Source organism: Chiloscyllium plagiosum, unplaced genomic scaffold (assembly GCF_037043375.1).
Source record: "Chiloscyllium plagiosum isolate Xiang-an unplaced genomic scaffold, Cpla_swu_hap1 HiC_scaffold_21, whole genome shotgun sequence".
Taxonomy (NCBI): domain Eukaryota; kingdom Metazoa; phylum Chordata; class Chondrichthyes; order Orectolobiformes; family Hemiscylliidae; genus Chiloscyllium; species Chiloscyllium plagiosum.
This window is the reverse complement of record NW_028270159.1, coordinates 52,064,371-52,087,046: the sequence shown is the minus strand read 5'-3', so window position 1 is coordinate 52,087,046 and position 22,676 is coordinate 52,064,371. Positions and strand designations below refer to the sequence as shown.

At 40.9% G+C, this 22,676-nt stretch overlaps 1 protein-coding gene across 1 annotated transcript in view; it reads right to left on the bottom strand.

The window, feature by feature from the left end:
• LOC122564715 (uncharacterized) overlaps nucleotides 1–21,714 on the bottom strand; it is a 110,239-nt gene extending 88,525 nt beyond the window's left edge. The window contains exons 1-3 of the mRNA XM_087998696.1: nucleotides 21,644–21,714; nucleotides 20,003–20,080; nucleotides 16,255–16,293 (exon numbers count right to left, since the gene is read on the bottom strand). Coding sequence (XP_087854822.1) covers nucleotides 16,255–16,293; nucleotides 20,003–20,080; nucleotides 21,644–21,714 — 188 coding nt within the window. The remainder of the gene's footprint in view (nucleotides 1–16,254; nucleotides 16,294–20,002; nucleotides 20,081–21,643) is intronic.
• Nucleotides 21,715–22,676: the final 962 nt, after the last annotated feature.

Genomic DNA, 22,676 nt, shown 5'->3' with positions numbered 1-22,676 from the left:
TGGGAGCTTAGAAATAAAAGGGGGTGATCACATTTGGATTATACTACAGGCTCCCAACAGTCAGAGGCAGATAGAGGAGCAAGATATGTGCACAAATTAGAGTTGTAAGAGAATTAGGGCTGAAACTTTATTGCTGGAACAGCACAGCAGGTCAGGCAGCATCTAGGGAACAGAAGATTCGACGTTTTGGGCACATGCCCTTCTTCAGGAATGAATTCGAGAATTAGGGTTATAGTACTAGAGGATTTCAACTTTGCTAACATTAACTGTGATCGCCTTAGTGTAAAAAGATGAGATGGATGGAATTACCAAAATGCAATCAGGAGAGTTTTTTGTGCCAGTGTACAGATAGGCCTAGTAGAGATGGGGCACTGCTAGACCTAATCCTAGGAAATGAAGTCAGTCAGATGGCTGAAGTGTTAGTGAGAGTGAGCGTTTTAGGAATAGTGACCATAATTCTGTAAGTTTCAAAGTCACTATGGAAAGGAATAAGGATAGTTCAGAAGTGAAGTATCTAAATTGGGGGAAGGTCAATTTCAATTTCATTAGGGCAGGATCTAGCAAATATATAGTGGGAGCAGCTACTGGCAGGTAAGTCTACATTTGTAAGGTGGAAGTCTTTCAAAAGTTGGATAGTGAGAGTTCAGAGGCAGCACTTCCTGTAAAAGTGAAGGGCAAATGCAGAATGATCAGGGAATCTTAGATGTCAAGGGATATCGAGAGGTTAATAAAGAAAAGGAAAGAGGTACATAGGGAGGCAGTGGCCTAGTGGTATCATCACTGAATTGTTAATCCAGAGACCAAGGCAATGTTGTGAGGACTCAGGTTCAAATCCCAACATTGCAGATGGTGGAGCTTGAATTCAATAAAAATCTGGAAGTACTGAATCCATTGCCAATTTAAAAAAACCAGTCTGAATGCCCTTTAAAGAAAGAAATGTTCATCCTTACCTGGAACAGAACACTTAAAACTGGGGAGGCCCCTCAGGAATATAGAAAGTGTCGTAAGTGCTTAAAAATAAAATTAAGAAAGCAAAGAGGGGCCACAAAATATCTTTGTTAGAAAGAATTAAGGAAATCCTCAAGGCATTTTATAAATATAGTAAGAGGTTGCCAGGAACTGCAGCCGACAAAGGGACAGTCTGTGTATGTAGCCAGAGGATGTGAGCAAAATCTTAAATAAATATCTCTCATCTGTATTCACAAAGGAGAAAGACATTGTAGCTGGAGGTTTCAGTTGGGATGTGATGTTCTACAGCATATTAAGATTAATAAGGAGGTATTAGATGATTCATAAGGCATAACGGTGCATAAATCCCCAGCGCCTGATCAGATGTATTCCTGGCTGCTATGGGAGGCAAGGGAGGAGATTGCTGGGATTGTGATGGAAATATTTAATACTTCATTGGCCACAGGTGAAGTTCCAGTTGACTGTAGGATAGCTAATGTGGTTCACCTGCTCAAGAAGGGTAGCAGGGATAGGTAGGGAAATTATTGAAAAAAATTCTGAGGAACACAATTAATTAACGCTTGAAAAAGCAGAAATTGATTACAGATAGTCAGCACAGGTTTGTTGGAGGGAGATCCTGTCTGCCAAATTTAGTTCAGTTTTTTGAAAAGGTGACTATAAGTATTGATGAGAGTAGTGCAGGTGAAGTGGTTTATATGGACTTAAGTAAGACCTTTGACACAGTCCCACATGGAACGCTGATCCAAAAGTAAGAGCCCATGGGATCCAAGTTAAATTGGCAAACTAGATCCAAAATTGGCTTGCAAATAGAAAGCAAAGGTTGATGGTGGAAAGTTTTTTTTTTGATTAGATTAGATTACTTCCAGTGTGAAAACAGGCCCTTCGGCCCAACAAGTCCACACCGACCCTCCGAAGAGCAACCCACCCAGACCCATTTCTCTACATTTACCCCTTCACCTAACACTACGGGCAATTTAGCATGGCCAATTCACCTAACTTGCACATTTTTGGACTGTGGGAGGAAACCGGAGCACCCGGAGAAAACCCACGCAAACATGGGGAGAAATGCGCAAACTCCACACAGCCAGTTGCCGGAGGTGGGAATTGAACCTGGGTCTCTGGCACTGTGAGGCAGCAATACTAACCACTGTGCCACCCTGTGATTGGAAGTCTGTGACCAGTAGTGTACCACAGTGACCAATGCTGGGACCCTTGCTGTTAGTTAAGTATGTTAATGACTTGGATGTGAATATAGAAGGTAGAAATAATAAGTTGCAGATGACATGAAAATGGGTGGTGCTGTTCATAGTGAGGAGGATGGACACAGGCTACACTCTGATATCGATCAGCTGGCAAATTGGGCAGAGCAATTGTACACGAATTTAATCCTGATAAATATGAGGTGATGCATTTTAGGAGGTTTAATAAGAATTTGCACAATGAATGCTAGGTCCCTAGGGAGTACTTAAGAACAAAGGGACATCAGATCCCTGAAGGTGTCAGCATGGGTAGATAGTGTGGTGAAGAAGGCATGCGGATGCTTGCCTTCATTTGCCGGGGAACGGTTTGTAGGAACAGGGAAGTCTTGTTGCAATTTTGTAGAGAATTGGTTAGGTCACAGATGGAATATTGTGTGCCATTCTGGTCGACACACTATGGGAAGGTCACTACGCTGGAGGCATTGCAGAGGAGATTCACCGGGATGTTAAATCTCAGTTATGAGAAGAGATTGAATAGGCTGGATTTGTTTCTCCTGGAGTAGAGGACGCTGAACGGGGGAGGATTTGACTGAGGTGTAATATTTTTTGAGGCGTAGATAGGCTTGATCATGACAATCTTTTTGTCATGGCAAACTTGTCTAAGATCAGAAGGCATAAGTTGAAGGTGAGGAGTAACTGATTTAGAGGTGATCAGAGGAAATATTCTTTCACCCAGAGGGTGACAGGAATATGGAATCTGCTGCTTGAGAGAGTGTTGCAGGAAAGCATTCTTGCAGCTGGATGAGCAGTTAAAATGCCAGAGCAGAGAAGGAAATGGATCAATGGAGGTAAATTTGCTGTTTGCTGGTCCGAATAGACATTGTGGCCTAAAGGATTGTATGCTATTATGACTCTATTTCCATGATGAAAACTTATGCACAACACCTGATGTAGTTGAACCTTTTTTTAACTTTGGCTTATATTCAAATTATTAAGACTTATTTGCAATTGCAGCAATTTTGGCACATGCAACTAATTTCATTGTCAACACACAAAATATGATACTATCATGACCACAAGCATGTCACTTGCTCTGTGATCTGCAATTAGATATGAAGTTTCAGATTGTGTTGGAGTACAATTTAGCTGCTGCTGATGACTCACAGTGCCCAGTCTTAAGTTGCTTGATTTGTTTGAAGTCTATCCTATACTGCACAATGATAGTGCCACAAATACTATTGAAGGCTGAAAACAGGGGTTTGTTTCTCAAAGCATGTTGTGGTGGTCTTTCTTACCAATAATTGTCATGAGTAGATGCATCTGCAGCAAGCATATTGGTGAAGTTGAGGTCAAGTATGTTATTCCCTCTTGTCAGTTCTCTTATCACTTGTCACATACCCAGTCTACGATTATAGCCTTTAGGACTTGACCAGCTCAGTCAGTGGTGATACTGCCAAGCCACTTTTGGTGGTGGCATTCTGTGTCCTTGCCACCCTCACTGGTTCCTCCAAGTACTGTTCAATATGGAGGAGTATTGATTCATCACGTACATGGGTTTCAATAGCTATCTTTGACCTGATGCCATACGACTTCAGGGGGTCCAGAGTCAATATTGAGGACTGCCAGAGAAACTGCCTCTTGCCTATGTACATAATATGACTGATAAAGTGACTCCATTGCTGGGTCTGTCCTGCTGATGGGACTGGACATACTCAGGAATGGTCCTTGTGGTGTCTCATGTGTTATAAGGTATGATTCCATGAGAATGACTATGTCAGACTGTTGCTTGACTTGAGACATCTCTTCCAATATTGGCAATAGCTCCCAGATGTTAGTATGGTTGAATTTGTAGTATCAACAGGGCTGTTTGTGCTGTTGTCAATTGTGATGCCTCAATGGATCTCAGGTGGTCTACGTGGTTTCATTACTATTTTTCCTTTCTAGTGTTTGATATACTTAAATGCCTGTTTTTAGAGGGTAGTTAAGAGTCAAGGGCATTGAAATGGGTCTGGAGTCACAATGATGCCAGACCAGGTAAGGACAGTTTTCTTCTCTTCAGAGGCATTAGTGAAGCAAACTTTTCCAACAATTGTTTTATAGTCACTCATTATCAGATTTTTAAGCTTCTCCAGATTGAATTCAAAATCCACTGTGTGCCATGGTCGGATCCGATCCCAGGTCCCTAGATCTGCCTATGTCTCTGAAATGATAATACCACTAGACCTTCCTCTCTTCCAATGTGACTAGCTTCACACTACCTTGTTTACAACCCTAGATGTTCAGCTACCTGTTTAACAATTATAACCATTGATGGTTGGTCTGTAGCTTCACTTATAAACAATCCCTCAGCTCTAGTTCGCTTGCACACTGCTGGAGCTCACAACTGTTCAAACAGGATCCACTAAATATATCAAATACCTTACTTTCAAAACATGCAGTCAGTCTTGAAAATCCCTAGGTTTCAAAACAGTCCTCTCTCATTTCAGTCTAGAGTTTCAAAAAGCACAAAAAAACTCATGGTCTTTACAGTAAGCCGGAAGGATTACCCTCCAGACCCAACTTGCACAATAGTAACAACCTGACAACCTTGCAAGATGTTATTTGCAAGCACAGAAAAGGTTCCACACAAACAGAATATAACTGGGGTTCAAGTCCCATCTTCTCCACAGGTATATAATAGCATCTCTAAAAAAGTTGAATAGGAAACTTTTCTTTTTGCAACTAGTCAGACACTAAGCAGCCCTGACATAGTCTTTTCCAAAGTTTAGATCAGAGTGGTGCTGGAAAAGCACAGCAGGTCAGGCAGCATCCAAGGAGCAGGAAAGTGAACGGGCTGACATAGACCTATAAACTTAATTAGACATTCTGAGGAAGCCAGATCTCAGTAATGAACTACGTCCTGAACGCAAATACTTGCATATTTCCAAATAAATATACATGATCCACCCTGCTGAATGCCTCCTGTAGATCCAGGGGTAGAAAAGCTGTTGATAGACCAGTCCTCTGGGATAGGTGGATCAGGTCCTGGATCATCAATCGATAGAGGCTTACAGCACAGAAACAGACCTTTCAGTCCAACTTATCCATGCTGACCAGGTTTCCTAAATGAGGATTCCTCATTCCTGATGAAGGGCTCCTGCCCGAAACGTCTATTTTCCTGCTCCTTGGATGCTGCCCGACCAGCTGTGCTTTTCCAGCAGCACTCTAGTCTTGACTCTAATCTCCAGCATCTGCTGTCCTCACTTTCACCTAATGATGATCATCGCTGATTGTCAGAAAATAATGTGGGAACAAACCATAGCCATCAGCTACACAGACTCTTCATCTAAGGACATTGTCATCCGGCATCTGCCAACCCTAATGTCCTTACAGGAATATGCTGACAGGCTGTTCATGAGACACAAATGTGCATTTCAATGTAAACTGGCAACTAATGTTGAGAGTGCTGCAGCAGGGCTACTTTGCACACACAGACAGACATCCAGTTGAAGCACTGGACCAGGTTACATCTCAGGCTGCTCGCTTGCTCTGTTCATTCTTGCTTATTTTGCACCTACTTAGATACTTATTCCATTCCAAGCCTTGATTTACCTTATGATGCGGTCCTATGTCACTTGCACATTGGCACTTCAGCAAGAATCAAAGATTTCATTACTGCTATTTTAAGGGATTATTTAGCACAGACGGACTTCTTGTTATACAAAGTCATCCACTTTGGAGGCACATGGTTAGGGGACTTGTCATACAGTCAGACAGCACTCAGTGGTCAGACTGGAGGGCCAACACAAGCAGGCAAGGGAAGTGCATATTGTCAGTCCACATATGGTTGGTCATGTCTCGTGCTGTTCATTGAAGTCAGCCAAAAGTCTGGTGAGCACAGTCCTGGGTGCCCATCCGTCAATGTCTCAGGAGGGTTCAAGATGGGGAGCGAATGGTGCACTAGAGATATCAGAAGGTGTCAGGGAGTCAAGGACATGGGAGGTTAGAACTGTGGTGATAAGAGGCGCAGCACAGTGGCTCAGTGGTTAGCAATGCTGCCTCACAGCGCCAGGGACCCAGGTACAATTCCAACCTCAGGCGATTATCTGTGTGGAATTTACACAAACTCTCCACGTCTCAGAGGTTTCCTCTGGATGCTTTGGTTTCCTCCCACAGTCCAAAGATGTGCAGGTTAGGTGGATTGGCCATGCTAAATTGCGGATTGTGTCCATGGATGTGTAGGCTAGGGGGGTTAGCAATGGGAAATGCAGGATTACAGGGATAGAGGGCAGTTTATCTGGTAGGATGCTCTTTAGAGTATTGGTGTGGACAAATCACCTGCTTCCACAAAGTAGGGATCCTATGAACAGGATGAAAACTCAAGTTGAATGGAGTGACTATGGACCACCATTGGACACCACAGTAAGCTATGCATAGGTGGCTTACTGACCATACCACCACAATGACCTCGAAAGGAAAAGTATGAAGAAGCATACTGGATATCAGCAAGGTGCAATTCCAGGAGACAGTTTAAATGAAGGTCATTATGGTGGATTCCCACATTCGCAGAGTTAAAATGAGCTTTTGGGATAGGGCAAGATAACAGAGGATGTGCAGATTCTGGGAATGTGGAACTTGACATCTATGCAGAGGCCGGCACTGATTGTGTCCAGCATGGTCTGTGTTGTCAGTCATACTTTTCTATTTACAAACTGCTCATAGAAACAGTGTGGTGAAGTATGCTCAGTCCTTATCTTCAGGGAGATCAATATCAAAAGGGGTACTCCACCAATTGCTGTTCTGAGATTTAAGGCACTCTTTCCCTCCTTTAGTGCCCAATTTAGATCCTTTCCACTGAGAATGATGTGCTCTACACTGGGTGGCATATTGATTGCTATGGCTACCTATCTGAGAGGATGAAGACTGACACTCTTTCATACATTTAATCATATTCACCACTGGGAACAGAGTACATAAAATGGTGAGGAGTACATAAGGAGCAAGTGACACATTGTGAGTAACAGAAAAGACTCAACTGCAGGAGGAACGGGACTGATGTCAAGTCCATCAGCAACAACAGGCTGGGTCAAGGAGCACCCAGCTATGGAATAGGTCACAGCCACAGGGCTCTTCTGAATGCATAGGGCTGCACAGTAGGACAAGAGCTTTTCAGCCCCCACCCCATTTTAGTGGAATGAGCAAAGTGCTATGTGCCATGAGCAGCATGGCTTTGTGGCCTCTGCAAGTGAGGAGCAATTGTTATGAACCAGGTCAGACCCACTCAAAACATTTTAAGAAAGTAGCCCAAATCCTAACTTTTGCTTTACGCAGATGTAAGATGAATATTCCAGGAGTGATGCAGCTGGTCAAACCACTCGGTTTTCAATGAAACAGAGTTTATTTACACAAAAACAAAAGAAAACCGGATTTAGGATATCTTAAGTATTTGAAAACCCAACTGACACAAAAATGCAACTTAACAAAGAGCTGTTTTAATGTCCTGCAACATCCTATAACACCCCTTTGGCAAAAAGATAAATTCAAATACAGGTTCTTACAAGACAGATGTCAAAGAGACAGGATCAGCATGGAGCAGTTTCTTCAGGTCCCCAGCTAAAACTTGACCAAACCAGAAAAATTCCTGAACTGGGAGAACTGGCCACTCCCTTTTCATTGTACAAGTATTTTTTAAAAATACTTAAAAGCCTTTTCAAATAGGTATTTCCAGACAAATCCAAATCTCTGGCCTTTGTGACCCCTCTCGAAGAAAATCGAGGACAACATAATCTTTTTAAAGGGCCGCAAAGTCACACAATGCCTGATTGCCAATGCTTGTCCAGCAGCTTCTTAAAGAAGGCCTGAGTGAAATGCTGTTGATTTTTGGCCAGATACATGCCAAAAGGCAAATTGTTTTGAGAAAGGTTATTGGGGTGGAAATCAGGTGTGAGAGATGCCACAGAGATTGGGTAGGTAATGTGAGGTGTTTGGTAAGATAAGGCAAAAGAACCTATGCAGCATTATGGCAGGAAACACTACAAAAAACCTGATGCAAGCAAAATAATGTAATATTCAGTTTAATACATCTATGTTGGCACTGGCACTTCAGTACAGATATTTTTCTCCTTCTGCAGTCAGAATATTGAGTAAAGTGTTTTCCCATTAAGCTGTAATTCACCCTGCTGCTTCAATCAGGATAGAGTGCGCTTTCACTTAGAACCTTATGAGACCACTCACAATTAGACAATTCCTCAGAAACAACTTTAAATCAATTTAAACCAAATTAAAGAATACCAGGCTTAAAGGGGCACTGCAACAAAAATCACATGCTCAAATTCAAATTTAAAGTTCAAATTAAATACCATTTGAAGTGAAGGCCTCGAATGTACCATTAGGCTCTGCAAACACCCTCTAGTGAATGGTTGAGATATTCTTTTTAGAACAGTAGGAACAAATGAATCACACTTAGAGGGGCAGTGGATACTGTGAACATTTTTTGTCAACCTGTTTGGACATTGTGACGATGCTGTTACTTTAAAAAGGTTATTACGTCCTTGGGTTTTTTTGAAGAGACATCATGAAGGTCGAGATGCTGAAATGTCTGGGATAAGCCTAGTTTAAGAATGGCAGTGGAGTGGCCATTTAGTTATAGAGATGTACAGCACGAAGACAGACCCTTCAGTCCAACTCGTCCATGCCAACCACATATCCCAACCCAATCTAGTCTCATCTGCCAGCACCCGGCCCATATCCCTCCAAACCCTTCCTATTCATATACCCATCCAAATGCCTCTTAAATGTTGCAATTGTACCAGCCTCCACCACTGTCTCTGGCAGCTCATTCCATACACGTACCACTCTCTATGTGAAAAAGTTGCCCCTTAGTTCTCTTTTATATCTTTCCCCTCTCACCTAAAACCTATGCCCTCTCATTCAGGACTGCCCCACCCCAGGAAAAAGATTTTGACTATTTATCCTATCCATGCCCCTCATGATTTGGTAAACCTCTATAAGGTCACCCCTCAGCCTCTGACGCTCCAGGGAAACAGCCCTAGCCTATTCAACCTCTCCCTATTGCTCAGATCCTCCAACCCTGGCAATATCCTTGTAAATCTTTTCTGAAACCCTTTCAAGTTTCACAACATCTTTCTGATAGGAAGGAGACCAGAATTGCACACAATATTCCTACAGTGGCCTAACCAATGTCCCGTATAACCGCAATATGACCTCCCAACGCCTGTACTCAATATTCTGAGTAATAAAGGAAAGCATACCAAACGCCTTCTTCACTATCCTATCTACCTGTGACTCCACTTTCAAGGAGCTATGAACCTGCACTCCAAGTTCGCTTTGTTCAGCAACACTCCCTAGGTCTTTACCATTAAGTGTAAAAGTCCATCTAAGATTTGCTTTCCCAAAATGCAGCACCTCACATTTATCTAAATTAAACTCTATCTGTCACTTCTCAGCCCATGGCCCATCTGATCAAGATCCTGTTGTAATCTGAGGTAACCTTCTTTGCTCTCCACTACACCTCCAATTTTGGTGTCATCTGCAAATTTACTAACTATACCTCTTATGTTCACATCCAAATCATTTATATAAATGATGAAAAGTAGAGGACCCAGCATCGATCCTTGTGGCACTCCACTGGCCACAGGCCTCCAGTCTGAAAAACAACCCTCCATCACCACCCTCTGTCTTCTACCTTCGAGCCAGTTCTGTATCCAAATGGCTAGTTCTCCCTGTATTCCATGAGATCTAACCTTGCTAACCAGTCTCCCATGGGGGAACCTAGTCGAATGCCTTAGTGAAGTCCATACAGATCACGTCCACCGCTCTGCCCCTATCAATCCTCTTTGTTACTTCTTCAATCAAGTTTGTGAGCCAGTTCTCCCAGTTCAATTTTTTCTAGTTTGGTTTGTAATAGTGAGAAGCTGCTGCAGTCCTGAAAAATTTTCCAAGCTTCAGCAGATGATTCTTGACTGATTTTTCCCTCCGGAATCTCTCCTGCCTGTAAGAACTGTCTTTGAATATGCCTTTTGCCAAGGGGTGTGTATATAGGATGTTATGGGAGTTGGAACAGCTCCTTAGTTAAGTTGTTGTGTCTGGTCAGTTAAGCTTTCCAATAGGTAACTTATTCTAAATTCCGTTTTCTTTTGTTCATGTTTCAATTGTAATGTATAAATAAACTCGGTTTTGCTTAAAGCCAAATGGCTTGACCAGCTTTATCACACCTGAAATATCTACTTCACAAGTGCCTTTAAAATAAGAAAAAGTAAGTGTCTAGGCTACCTTGGTAAAATATTTTGAGGGAGTCTGGCCTGATCCATAATAACATGTTACAAGATACCTCTGAGGCCACCACATCCTGAGGTGAGACTGAAACTTGAACTTTCTACACTACAAGGAGGGATACTGCTATTCCATCACAATTAGAATTGTGCAAGTAACTGCTTAAATAACTTTAACATCCATTAGATGAAATGAAACCAAAATGACAATCCTTTAAAGAGAAACAATAACTAAAGAAAGTCCCAAAAAAAAAACTTACTGAGCTGAAATTAAAATGTCACTTTGTGTGGAAGTATAACAGAGAAGCGGCAGTCAGGCCAAGCAGTCCTATAAAATGCCCCCTGCTCAGACTTACCTAGGGCCATCTTGATTAGAAGCAGACTCACAAAGAGGTTTTTTGATAGCTGGTATAAGCTAAACTCTTTTAAAACCAGTTAAATTAAGTCAAATCCCCATATCAAATCAAATAAAAACCAAGTAAAATGGTGCTAGGACTTTAGAGGAGCATTCTAACAGAAATCAAGGACACAAGTTTAAATTAACAAAACATAATTTTGAAAATTAACAATTCACTCCAATCCTGCATTTCCCAATGGCCATAGAAGGCCTTGAGTGTGTCACCCTATCCTCTCTTTCCAAAGTTATCTGGGTATGGACATAAACACAGAAGAGGGGCAAGCAGTCAGGCTAACTCACCTCTTGATTGCCATAAACTATCTGGACTAGTTTATGGCCACCTTGCATAGGCCAAGAAGCAGACTCAAGGAGACCCTTGAATGGATGGAATGAGCTATGTAGTCATGCTGATGAAGTGGGAATTGGAGGCACATGCTGAAGATTGAAAACCTTCTGATTACTGGAGTCACCCTGCTGGATATTCCAGCCAACAACTCTGCCCTGTTTCTGATATAATACTACTTATCCCTCCTACTTTGCTCAGAGGATCAAGGTGGTGAATTATGAAATTTGTGTTTGCTATGGTGAATTACAGCTTTTTCCATTACTCACAATACGTCCCCATTCTCTACCTCTCCACCATTTTGTGTACCCTATTTCCCCAATGACCCTTCGCTTACACGGGTTGGGGCCAAAATCCCTCAGAATTGAGATGCCAATTTCTATGCTGGCCCAAGATTCACCCAGACTTTCCTTGACCTTGCTTTGAGATTGTATGCTGCTCTACCCTCTCCCCGTCCTATCCAAATCCCACCTTATGAATCAAATTGCCCCATGACCGTAACTAATCTGTCAGTTAACACACTTAAACTAATTATCAGACATGACTTGCTTGCAGCTTTGAGAATATCTTGGACAGTCACTACAAACCATTATAGACAATCCATCCACCAAGCCCCTGGTCTCCCAGACTGAATTATATGACATTTTGTCTGATCACAACCAATCCTCCAGAATGGATTTGCAGTTTGCTCCAACTGACTAGTCAGGAAAATATGGAATGATTTCTCTCGACTTTCAGGACTGATTGTGGTCTAATTTCCAGGCTGAAAGGGTGCCGAATCCTCGGCCTCGAATTAGATTAGATTCCTTACAGTGTGGAAACAAGCCCTTCGGCTCAACGAGCCCACACCGATCCTCCGAAGAGTAACCCACCCAGACTCATTTCCCTACATTTACCTCTGACTAATGCACCTAACACTATGGGTAATTTAGCATGGCCAATTCCCCTAACCTGCACATCTTTTGGAAGGTGAGAGGAAACTGGAGCACCCGGAGAAAACCCACACAGACACAGGGAGATCATGCAAACTCCACACAGATAGTCAATCGAGGCAGGAATCAAACCTGGGTCTCTGGCGTCATGAGGCAGCAGTGCTAATCACTGAGCCACCATGCTGCCCATTAGACCATGGCCAAACCCCATACTAGAAATGGCCCACCCCTACACTTCCTTGAATGACATGCCTTCTTTTTCTCAATTTCATATTGCTATGCTCTTCATCCACATACATTGTGTTTGCCTCATATGCTGCAGGAACATAACCAGCTCTGATGTTAATCCAGCAACGTCAACCGACATGGACTTGTCTTATGCAGTCAAGGATTTGAAGCTTCGATTACCTTGACTGGGCAGGAGTTTAGTGGGAAGGCGAAGTTAATTTCAGCAAGTTGTGCAATCAATGAGGTACAACTACATGCAAATGGTTTCCGACATGTAGTTGTGAGAAGGTCAACTTGTCTTCGGTGGGGGAAACCTTAATTATTAAAGTTTATCTTCATAATATTAATCTAACTTTTGGATCTTGCCTTATTAAGTTCTCTCATCCACTCTACTTCTCACGTCCTCAGGATGCAGAAAATCATACTCTATGTATTAACTGCATGTATTAGTGTATTTCATTATCTTATGTTTAACACTGAGTGTCCTTATGCACTTATATTTTATACACACTACATAGACTTTTAAGCTTTATATTCTTTATAAGTTCTGCATGAGTTTTAAGTTTGTATGTTACTTTGCTACTTTGCCAGTTTTTAACATTAACAGGAATTTCCACTAAAAAAATGTTTATGAGATGTCTCCTTCTTTCAGAACACACTAATAAGTGTCTTAAGCACAACTAATAGGATTTCTACAAAAAAACGATGTTTATTTTTTCATGTTGGATGATGACCTCAGGTTGCCAATCAAAAGGACATGATATCACACACCCCATCATCTAAAAACAAGTGAAGATGGCCCCAGTAAGTGTATAGACAGTCTTAAAATTTGATGAAATAACAGAACAATCTATGTGGAGGGGAACAATCTCATAAATAATTGAAACTTGATGGAATCAGCCAGGGGATAGTAGAAAGTGACTTCTGGAGATGACCATCACTTTTAAGAGACCAATTAGAAACTGATCACATACCACTCAAATTGAATAGGGACCAGCTATGTTTCTCTTCGAACAATCAAAGTAGATAATCTGTTTAGCGATATTATTACACAACTTCAGAGCAGTTGGGACTTGAATCCAGGCCTTCATGCTCAGAGGAAAGGACACTAACATTGTTCCACCATTGTCCTCTAGAACAACAAGTGTATAATAACATCACTGATCATGCATGCACACACACTGAGTTTAAAACTGAAAAGACATTGATCTCCAGCCAGAAACACAAGACCACTGGAAAGAGAGAGGAGACCATTTTTTGCCCATGTCTCAGACTGAATCAGAAAGCAAGACTTGAACTGAGCCAGTAAAGTTGCTGCCTAGCTTTGTTCTGTACTGGCTCCAATAATCAATAAATCTCTCCTGAAATTATATCATTAAACTGTCTTCTACTGCCTGAATAATTAAAGTTCTAAATGAACAAACAAGTAGTCTAAGTGTAAAGACATAAAGAATTTGAATTTAAATTGTACCAAAATGTTTCCAAAGGTGGGCTTCTGACACAAAAACTAATGCGACTCCTATATTCTCCTCTCTGTGGTGAAATCCACCTCCAGAAATATGAGCATGAACCATTAAAGAAAACATGAAAGACATTGGATGGAAAGTTAGAGGGATCTGAACACATGTGCTATGGTGACAATCATGTGAGAAGTACAGTGAGGCCTTTGTCAACTTCAGGAGCAACAAGTTACACTTTACAATAGATTTTGGGGCTTTAAGATGAGATTCCAGCTGGAAAGTGGCAAGATGCCTATTAACAAGTCCATTAGACTCATTATCACTGAATCTTGCCACATAAATAGGTTCCTACTCTACCAAAAGCCAAATAGAAACTAGATAGATACTTCAAATACTGACATGGAAGTCAAAATCGATACCTGGTGACTCTAGCTTGCCATTTGTTACTTCAGATCTCCATTTTGGATACCCAAAACCAACAGCTCAGCTCACCATATTATGCCAGCATTACACCTACACCAAGTGCCAGCAGCTGATGTGGCAAACACACTGCATGGGCATCCATCATAGGGTGATGTCTTGAGATTGAAGACAAGTAGTGTTCAATCATGTCAAGGGCAAACTTACTTGTCAGGGGATCCAGGCAGAGTTAGTCAAGGGCACTGAGTGGCCATTTAACCAGACATTTATTTTAATTGGTTCTGATTTGGATGTTGCTCAGCAATTTAATTGTTCCAAACTAGTTGTAGGTGGACTTTTGAGCTTATGCACTCTCATGGATACTGCCCTATGAGTTCTCTTACTCAATTTAGCTCTAATGGGACTCTTTTGCTGTCCCAAGTCCACATACTGGCAGCAACTACAATGGCTTGCTGGATTCTATCGTGAAGATAACTTTAACTGTTTGACCAAGGCTTGGCTTTGTTTTGAGGTTTTGCTGTGGACTGAACAACAGTCCCTCAGTTCAGGATATGGTCTGAGTGAGGCTGTGCAGTTACCTTTACTCAAATAGTGTTTCCCAAAGTTCAGTTGTACTGGCCACTTCCATCGAAATACCCTGCATCTCTAATGCTCCTCTTGCTGCATTTTCCAATGATAAACCAGTTGTCGTGCTTGTTTGTGGCTTCAGCTAGTAGGCGCTTTTGTATGGTTACATCACTAACCCCATATACTAAATGGTCTCTCAGCATATCACTAAGGGTTAAACCAAAGTCACATGCCTCTGCTAGTCATCTTAACCTTGTCAAAAATCCCGATATGGGTTCTCCTGGTTCTCAAATTGCTGAGTAACACCAATAGCATTTCAGAATTAGTGGAGGCATGGGGCTGTAATATTCCTTAACTAAATCCATGAATTCTTGAAAGGTTTTAGTATCTGGAGCCTCAGGGAATGTTAGGCTCCTAATAACTGAAAAAGCTGCAGGTCCACAAGCTGTCAGGAGAATTACTTATTGATTCTCATCTACCCTAAGGTCATTTGGCTGGGAAAAGTGACACATTCTTTCCACATACCGGCACAGTTTTCGACAGCAAGATCAAATGAGTCAAACTTCCCAAGTAATGCTTGGTGCCAGAAATGTTTACCCCAACTTAAAGGTGACTGTTGCTAGTGAATTTCTTCAGGAGCATGCTTTTCTCTCATCGTCACTAAAATAACTCCAGAGGCCAGTATCCCATCCCTTTATTTACAGTGGATATTCCTTGACACTGATCCAGCTCCCTCAGAGCTGGCTCTCAGAGTGAACAGAATGTCCGACAGTCTTGTTCTTATCTGTCAGCCAGCAATCTCAGATTGACAGCCCCAATCAGGGAACTCATTCTACAAGGTCCACCTGGTTGACCTAATAACAATCATTACAGAAATGAGTGAAAAAGATGTTGTTTCCAACACTGAGTGTGGTAGACCATGTGACTTGGTTGGAAGTGTGTGCAGAAACAGAGATAAGATGGTGGCACTCATTCTTACAGAGTGGAGGTCAAGATGGCTGAGATTGTACTGACATGGGTGGAAACCTTGGACCAGACTGGTAGGATCTGGTGTTATGTTCTCTACCACCGATCTTAGGGTTAGAGAACATCCACCCTCTGCAGTATCCCATTGAGCAGGTGAGAAGAGAGGTTGAGAAGCAGAGTCCTTCATGGTAACCTCAGTTCATTGTTGACGTCTCTCTGCGTCACAAACTTGTCAGCCAGCTAAATTACTTAACTGGATGACACATATTGAAATATAAACATTTGTATTGCAAGAATAAAATCAGATTACAAAAATGTAGACACTTTGGTACATTTTCACCTTGTTGCTCTTGCATAAAACTAGAATAATGGGTCAACATCTGCTCTGAAATGCCCAATTTTGTTCTGCTATGGCCATTTTATACGGTATGGCAAGTTGAAGATCTGCCCCATTATAGTGTGAAATTAAATATTTTGGGTTTTGCTATTTCAGTCACACTAACCTATAGTTTTCCTTGCATCCAGTTTCATCAGAAAAGGACCTAAAATACAAAAACAAGTTAAAACAAAAGTAGACAGAAAAAAATTATTGTGATTTATGAAGCACAATCATATGATATAAAACTGACCATTATGCATAAGTACACTTATACACCTGTTAGTTATTTATAGAAGGTCAGACAGTACAGATGAGGCCCTTTGCAAAAACAACATTAATCCCACTTTTCAGCATTAGGTCTCTCGCTTTGAATATTATGACATTTCAAGTGCTCATCCAAGTATTTTTTGAAGGTTCTGAGGTTACCCGCCTCAACTATCCTCCAGGCACTGCATTCCAGATGTCCATCACCCTCTGGGTGAAAATACTTTTCCTCAAATCTACTGATCCTTCAACTTAAGGGGGAAAGCTACTTTCTATTCACTCTGTAATCTTATACATCTCTATCAGTCTCAATCTTCCCTGTTCCAAAGAAAACAATTCCAGCTTATCCAGCCTCTCTTCACAGCTGAAGTGTTCCATCCAGGCAACATGCTAGTAAAAACAAAAGTGGCCTCACAGCACCAAGGACCTGGGTTTGATTCCAAACTTGGTTGATTGTTTGTGTGGAATTTGCACATTCACCATGTGTCTGTGTGGGTTTCTGCTGGGTGCTCCACTTTCCTCTCTCAGTCCAAAGATGTGCAGGTTAGGTGGATTGACCATGCTAAATTGCCCCAGTGTCCAGGGACATTTATAAAACATGCCTTAGATGCATCTCAAACTGGTTCACTGAGAAAGGAGCACTTTTGAAAAGTGCTCACGATTAAATACCATTGTTGTGGTTCGGTTTGCCAAGCTGGGAATTTGTGTTGCAGATGTTTCGTCCCCTGTCTAGGTGACATCCTCAGTGCTTGGGAGCCTCCTGTGAAGCGCTTCTGTAACGTTTCCTCCGGCATTTATAGTGATTTGTATCTGCCGCTTCCGGTTGTCAGTTCCAGCTGTCCACTGCAGTGGTCGGTATATTGGACCCAATATACCAGTCACTGCAGCGGACAGCTGGAACTGACAATCGGAAGCGGCAGATACAAATCACTAAATGCTGGAGGAAACGTTACAGAAGAGCTTCACAGGAGGCTCCCAAGCACTGAGGATGTCACCTAGACAGGGGACGAAACGTCTGCAACACAAATTCCCACTCGGCGAACAGAACCACAACAACAAGCACCCGAGCTACAAATCTTCTCACAAACTTTGAATTAAATACCATCTGCCACTGATCTGACATCTGACCAAACCATTTATATCCTCCTAAAACCTTCTTCCTCTCTGCCAATCACCTGGCCAATCTTCATTTTATCTGCAAATTGACTTAACTTCATCTCCACATTTTCATCTATATCATTTGTACATATCACGAACAATAGGAGACCTAGCATTGAACCCTGTGGTGTGCCACTAATACTGGGTTCCAATCATACAAACAGCAGTCCACCATCACCTTCTATGGTATATGTTTAACTCACTTATATATCATGAAAATATATATAAGCTTTTTTTTAGAAAATGACATAAAGACCACCATAACTAGCATTCAAATAAAGTAACATGAATTTCATAATTGTTTATTTGCAGTCATATTAGCAAGGACGTTTTTATTGTTCATCTCTAGCTGCGTCTGAAACAATGCATAACTGAGTGCCTTGTTAGAACAACAGGGGACAATAAGGTCAACTTATGTGGACAAAAGCTGTATAGGAGTGGCAAGTGCCCTTCCCTGAAGGAGATTAATTAATTATATGGATTTTTACAATTATCAGCAACTAACATGGTAATTTAACATACTAGCCCATTGATACACTTCATATTTTTATCCAATAAGAGACTTACATATTTGGTATTTGATCACGTTTAGAGGCATACTCTTATTATTCATACAAAACTCACAGGAGAATATATGAAGCATTTGCAGATGACACCAAAATTGGTGGTATAGTAGATTGTGAAAAAGGTTATCTAAGAATACAATGGTATCTTGATCAATTAAATCCATGGGCCAAAGAATGGCAGAAGAAGTCTAATTTAGATGAATGTGAGGTGTTGCATTTGGTAATGGTAAGATGTATAAACACAGGACTTACAATTAAGGCTTTGGGGAGTATTGTTGAATAGAGAGACTTAGGGGTTCAGGTGCATAGTTCCTTGAAAGTTGTGTCACACGTAGACAAGGTTGAAAAGTAAGCATTTGGCACAATTGCCTTCATTGCTCTGACCAATGAGTATAGGAGTTGGGACATCATGTTACAGTTGTACAGGATGTTGGGTTGGCCATGTTTGGAGTCCTATGTACAGTTGTGGTTGCCCTGCTGTAGGAAGGGTATCATTAAATTTGAGAGGGTGCAGAAAAGATTTACAAGGATGTTACCAAGACTGGAGGATTTGAGTTATAAGGAGAGGCTGGATAGGCTGGGAGGTTTTTCACTGGAGGATAGGAAGTTAAGGGGTAACCTCATAGAGGTTTATAAAATCATGACAAACATAGATAAGGTGAAGAGCAAAGTTCTTTTCCCTAGTGTTGGGGAATTCAAAACTAGAAGGCATTATTTTAAGGTGAGAGGAGAAAGATTTAAAAGGGACCAGATTGGCAACATTTTCTTACAGATGCTGGTTCATATTTGGGATGAACTGCCAGGGGAATTGGTAGATGCAGGTACAGTTACCATATTTAAAAGACATTTGGACAGATAGATGAATAGGAATGGTTTAGAGGGATATGGGCCAATGCAGACAAGTGGGACTAATTTAGTTTGGGAAACCTGGTCAGCATGGGTTGGACTGAAGGGTCCATTTCTGTGTCACATGACTCTATGACTCCAGCAGTAGTTACTGTTAAATATAGTTAAAAATCACATAATACCAGGCGACAGTCCAACAGGTTTATTTGGAAGCACTAGCTTTGGAGCGCTGCTCCTTCATCAGGTGGTTGTGTCGCAGGATCGTAAGACACCGAATTTATAAACCCAGATTGCTATTAAGTCTTTCATCTTTTAGAATGGGTTGCAGGTTTCTGTTCATTAACATGTAAATTCCAGAACTTCTTTTAAGTCACATTCTTGAGATAACTTAAGGTTTTATGAAAAAAGGTGACAAGTTAGCTCAGAATTATAATTGCAGACACATTCTATTTTGCTCAAAAAACATACAATCTGCAATGTAACATTTTATAAATTTCTACTTTGGAAACAGAACCAATCTGACTCAAGATTGGGATAGAGGCAGACTCTAATCTCAGAGCTTTAATGCATTGTTTGAGCTACGATGTCACATTTTTAAATATAAAACCTTAAGTTATCTTGCGAATCTGACTTAAAAGAAGCTCTGGGATTTGCAAATTAATGAACCAAAACCTACAACCCATTCTAAAAGGTGAAAGACTTAACAGCAATTTATGTTTGTTCAATATATCGTTTCAGTTACATGACATAGTAATCTTTTGCGATAAATTCTGTGTCTTATGGTCCTGCTCCACAACTATCTGAAGGAGCAGCGCTCTGAAAGCTAGTGCTTCCAAATAAACCTGTTGAACTATAACCTGGTGTTGTGTGATTTTTAACTTTGTCCACTCCAGGCCAACACTGGCACCTCCATATCATTAAATATGGTTTACATCAAAATGCACATGCTAATTGCAAAGTACATTAACTTTATAAAAATTCATGTCATGAATTATGATACTTCATTCAAACTCACTTTTAAAAATCACTAACACTGACCTAAATGTTTGATCGCACTCATTTGCACCATATTTCTGTGGTAATATATTGTTTTTATTATGCATGGAACTGGAAGATCTACATTGGAAAAAGGCAAAACAAAGGTTAAAATGAAAGTGCAAAAGAATAGGAGTTTATTTCACAATGATTTTTTGTATAAAGTAAATTGATTCATTGACTGAAATCTTACATAAATCACATCAGTTACAATCAAGTGCTTATAGGTATCAAAGACATTTTTTTAAAACCATGTAGCTTTTCCCTCAGGCAACTGCTATTCCAATGAGAATGTAAGATCGCAGAATCAACCTGCAATGATAAAATAACAGAATACTTCAGATCTGTAAAGTGTATTTGTGAAGAATGTGATAGAAGTGAATAATGAATGGTATTTCTGAAAGAATATGTGATGTATTTCTACTTTTGTAAACAAATAAATGTTAATGTCCATTCAGGTTGCATCCAGTGAGATAGTGAGGGTCAGGTTCAGTCCAGGAGTGGGGTGGAGATTTGGGTTGCATCTGGCATTAGAGCAGAGAGTTTGATCAGTTACAATGGTGGGGTGAGGGTGTCGGGTATGTTGAGGGTAGGGAGGGGCATATCAGGCAGTACGGAAGGAGCATTGGATCAGATCCAGTGGCAGTGGGTGGTTAGGGGCAAAGTAAAGCAAGGTGGTTGGGTCATAGGTTGCATCGAATCAATATCTTGGAGGTGTTAGGGTTTGAGGGAGATGTATTTGGTGGTGTATGAAGTATGGAAGTCTGTTGAATCATTACTCAGGACCTGGATTATGTATTTCATACATAAACTTTCCAAATAACTATTTTACTTAATTTCACTGGGATGCTCCAAAATCTCCAATCTAAATGGAGACTTTCAGAGAGTTTCAGGTACAGTGGAACTGTCCAGCAGAACATTCAATTTCCTGCGCAACTCCTTTGGTGTCAAAAAGTGTGGTGCTGGAAAAGCACAGCCAGTCAGGCAGCATCCGAGGAGCAGGAGAGTCGACAATTCAAGCATAAACTTTTCATCAGGACCTTTGGAGACTATTATGATGGAGATTCAACAAGGTCCTTATGCATGGCTCCATCTGTGGTGGAATAACTACTGCCTGGCCATTGGAAAATCCAGACCAACATTTCATTAATCCTTCTCCTTTAAGGGGGGATTATGTTATCGAAGAATGTGCCTCTGAGAAACTTTAATTATACATCAAAGTTCATACAATGACAAAGGATGTTCTTTCACTTCTGATGTGTTTAATTTACTTAATAGCTTACAAATGGAAATTTGGAAATCTAGGGCTACCTTACATTGCTTTAATATGGTTGACTACACTTGGGCAATGGCAAAAAGATCATGTCTACTCAAGCTGATTAACAGCAAGAAAATGGTTCCATTTTCTGCAGATTATATATACAGGGAACATTCTTTTCAGACACATTTCCTGACACATCTTCCTAGCATCAAGGTTGGGGCACCACCACTGCAGTACAAGATCCATTTCACTAAATGAATTTTGGTATTACTTTGACTCATCCAATACTGAATTATGATCCAAAATTTGCTCTAAAAACTCACTGCATTTGAAAGTGGCCTCAAATTAATCTGATGACATCTAGTTATATATTTTCTACTTACTGTGAACAATTGCTTTGCCTCTTGATGCTGCAATAATCGCCTCCTTTATCATAAAAGGCACTACTGGTCATTTATTAGCAGCATGAACATGAAAAATGAATAAAAGACAAAAAAAATTTGTTGGTTTGTTGATTAAAATATATTATTAACTACCTACAAATTTTTATATGATTAGTGTAAAGCCTCAGGAATACTCCAAATATATTTCAAACATAAATTATATTGTAGATGAGATCAGAAACTCCTACAGATATTGAAATAACAGCTCTGATCAATCAAAAATGTTAACTACTTTCCTCTCTGTATGTACTGTCATATCTGCAGAGTGCAACTAGCACTTACAGTCTCTATTTCAATTTCTCAGCATGCACAAGATTTCGCTTCTGTATACCAGTTTCAGGTATTTATGAACAACAGACAGATATAAAGATAGTGGAGATACAGAGTGGGTCCCCAAAATATTGTTGTCCTGTAGCCCAGAACCCTGAGAAACCTAAGAAAAACCCTGTGTCATTGACCCTAGGGCTTGGACAGTGACAGATATAGGGATGTTTGTGCAGCTGGCACTCCTCTGCATCCTTTGCAATGGGAGGACCAGTTGCTGTCATTGATCATCCAGACAAGGGAGGAGTTTTGTTGAAGATACAGTGGATGATTTGGAGTAAATTGTAGTAAAGCAGTGAACGTTCTTATACATTCGACTGGGTATCCCCTCAAATGTCTCGGGCACTCCAAAAATACCTGGCTTCAGATTGAGTCACTGTTACAAAGTTTAGCTAGCCCTTGACCGATGCTCAAAGCGTGTGTGTTAGGAGCACCCTAACAAGGAGCCCCTCATTTGGCCCATCCGCATGGTTATAAAGTCTGTGAGTGTAGCATGGACATGAAGCAACTTTGCTCCCTGTGACTCAGCCAATTTTGTATCCATGTCAACACTACCCCTCTTATTACAGGAGCTGTAACATTATATAGATGCTTGTTATATGGCACTTTATCATCTGCCTTTTATAAGCCAATGCTGAAGTCACTATTA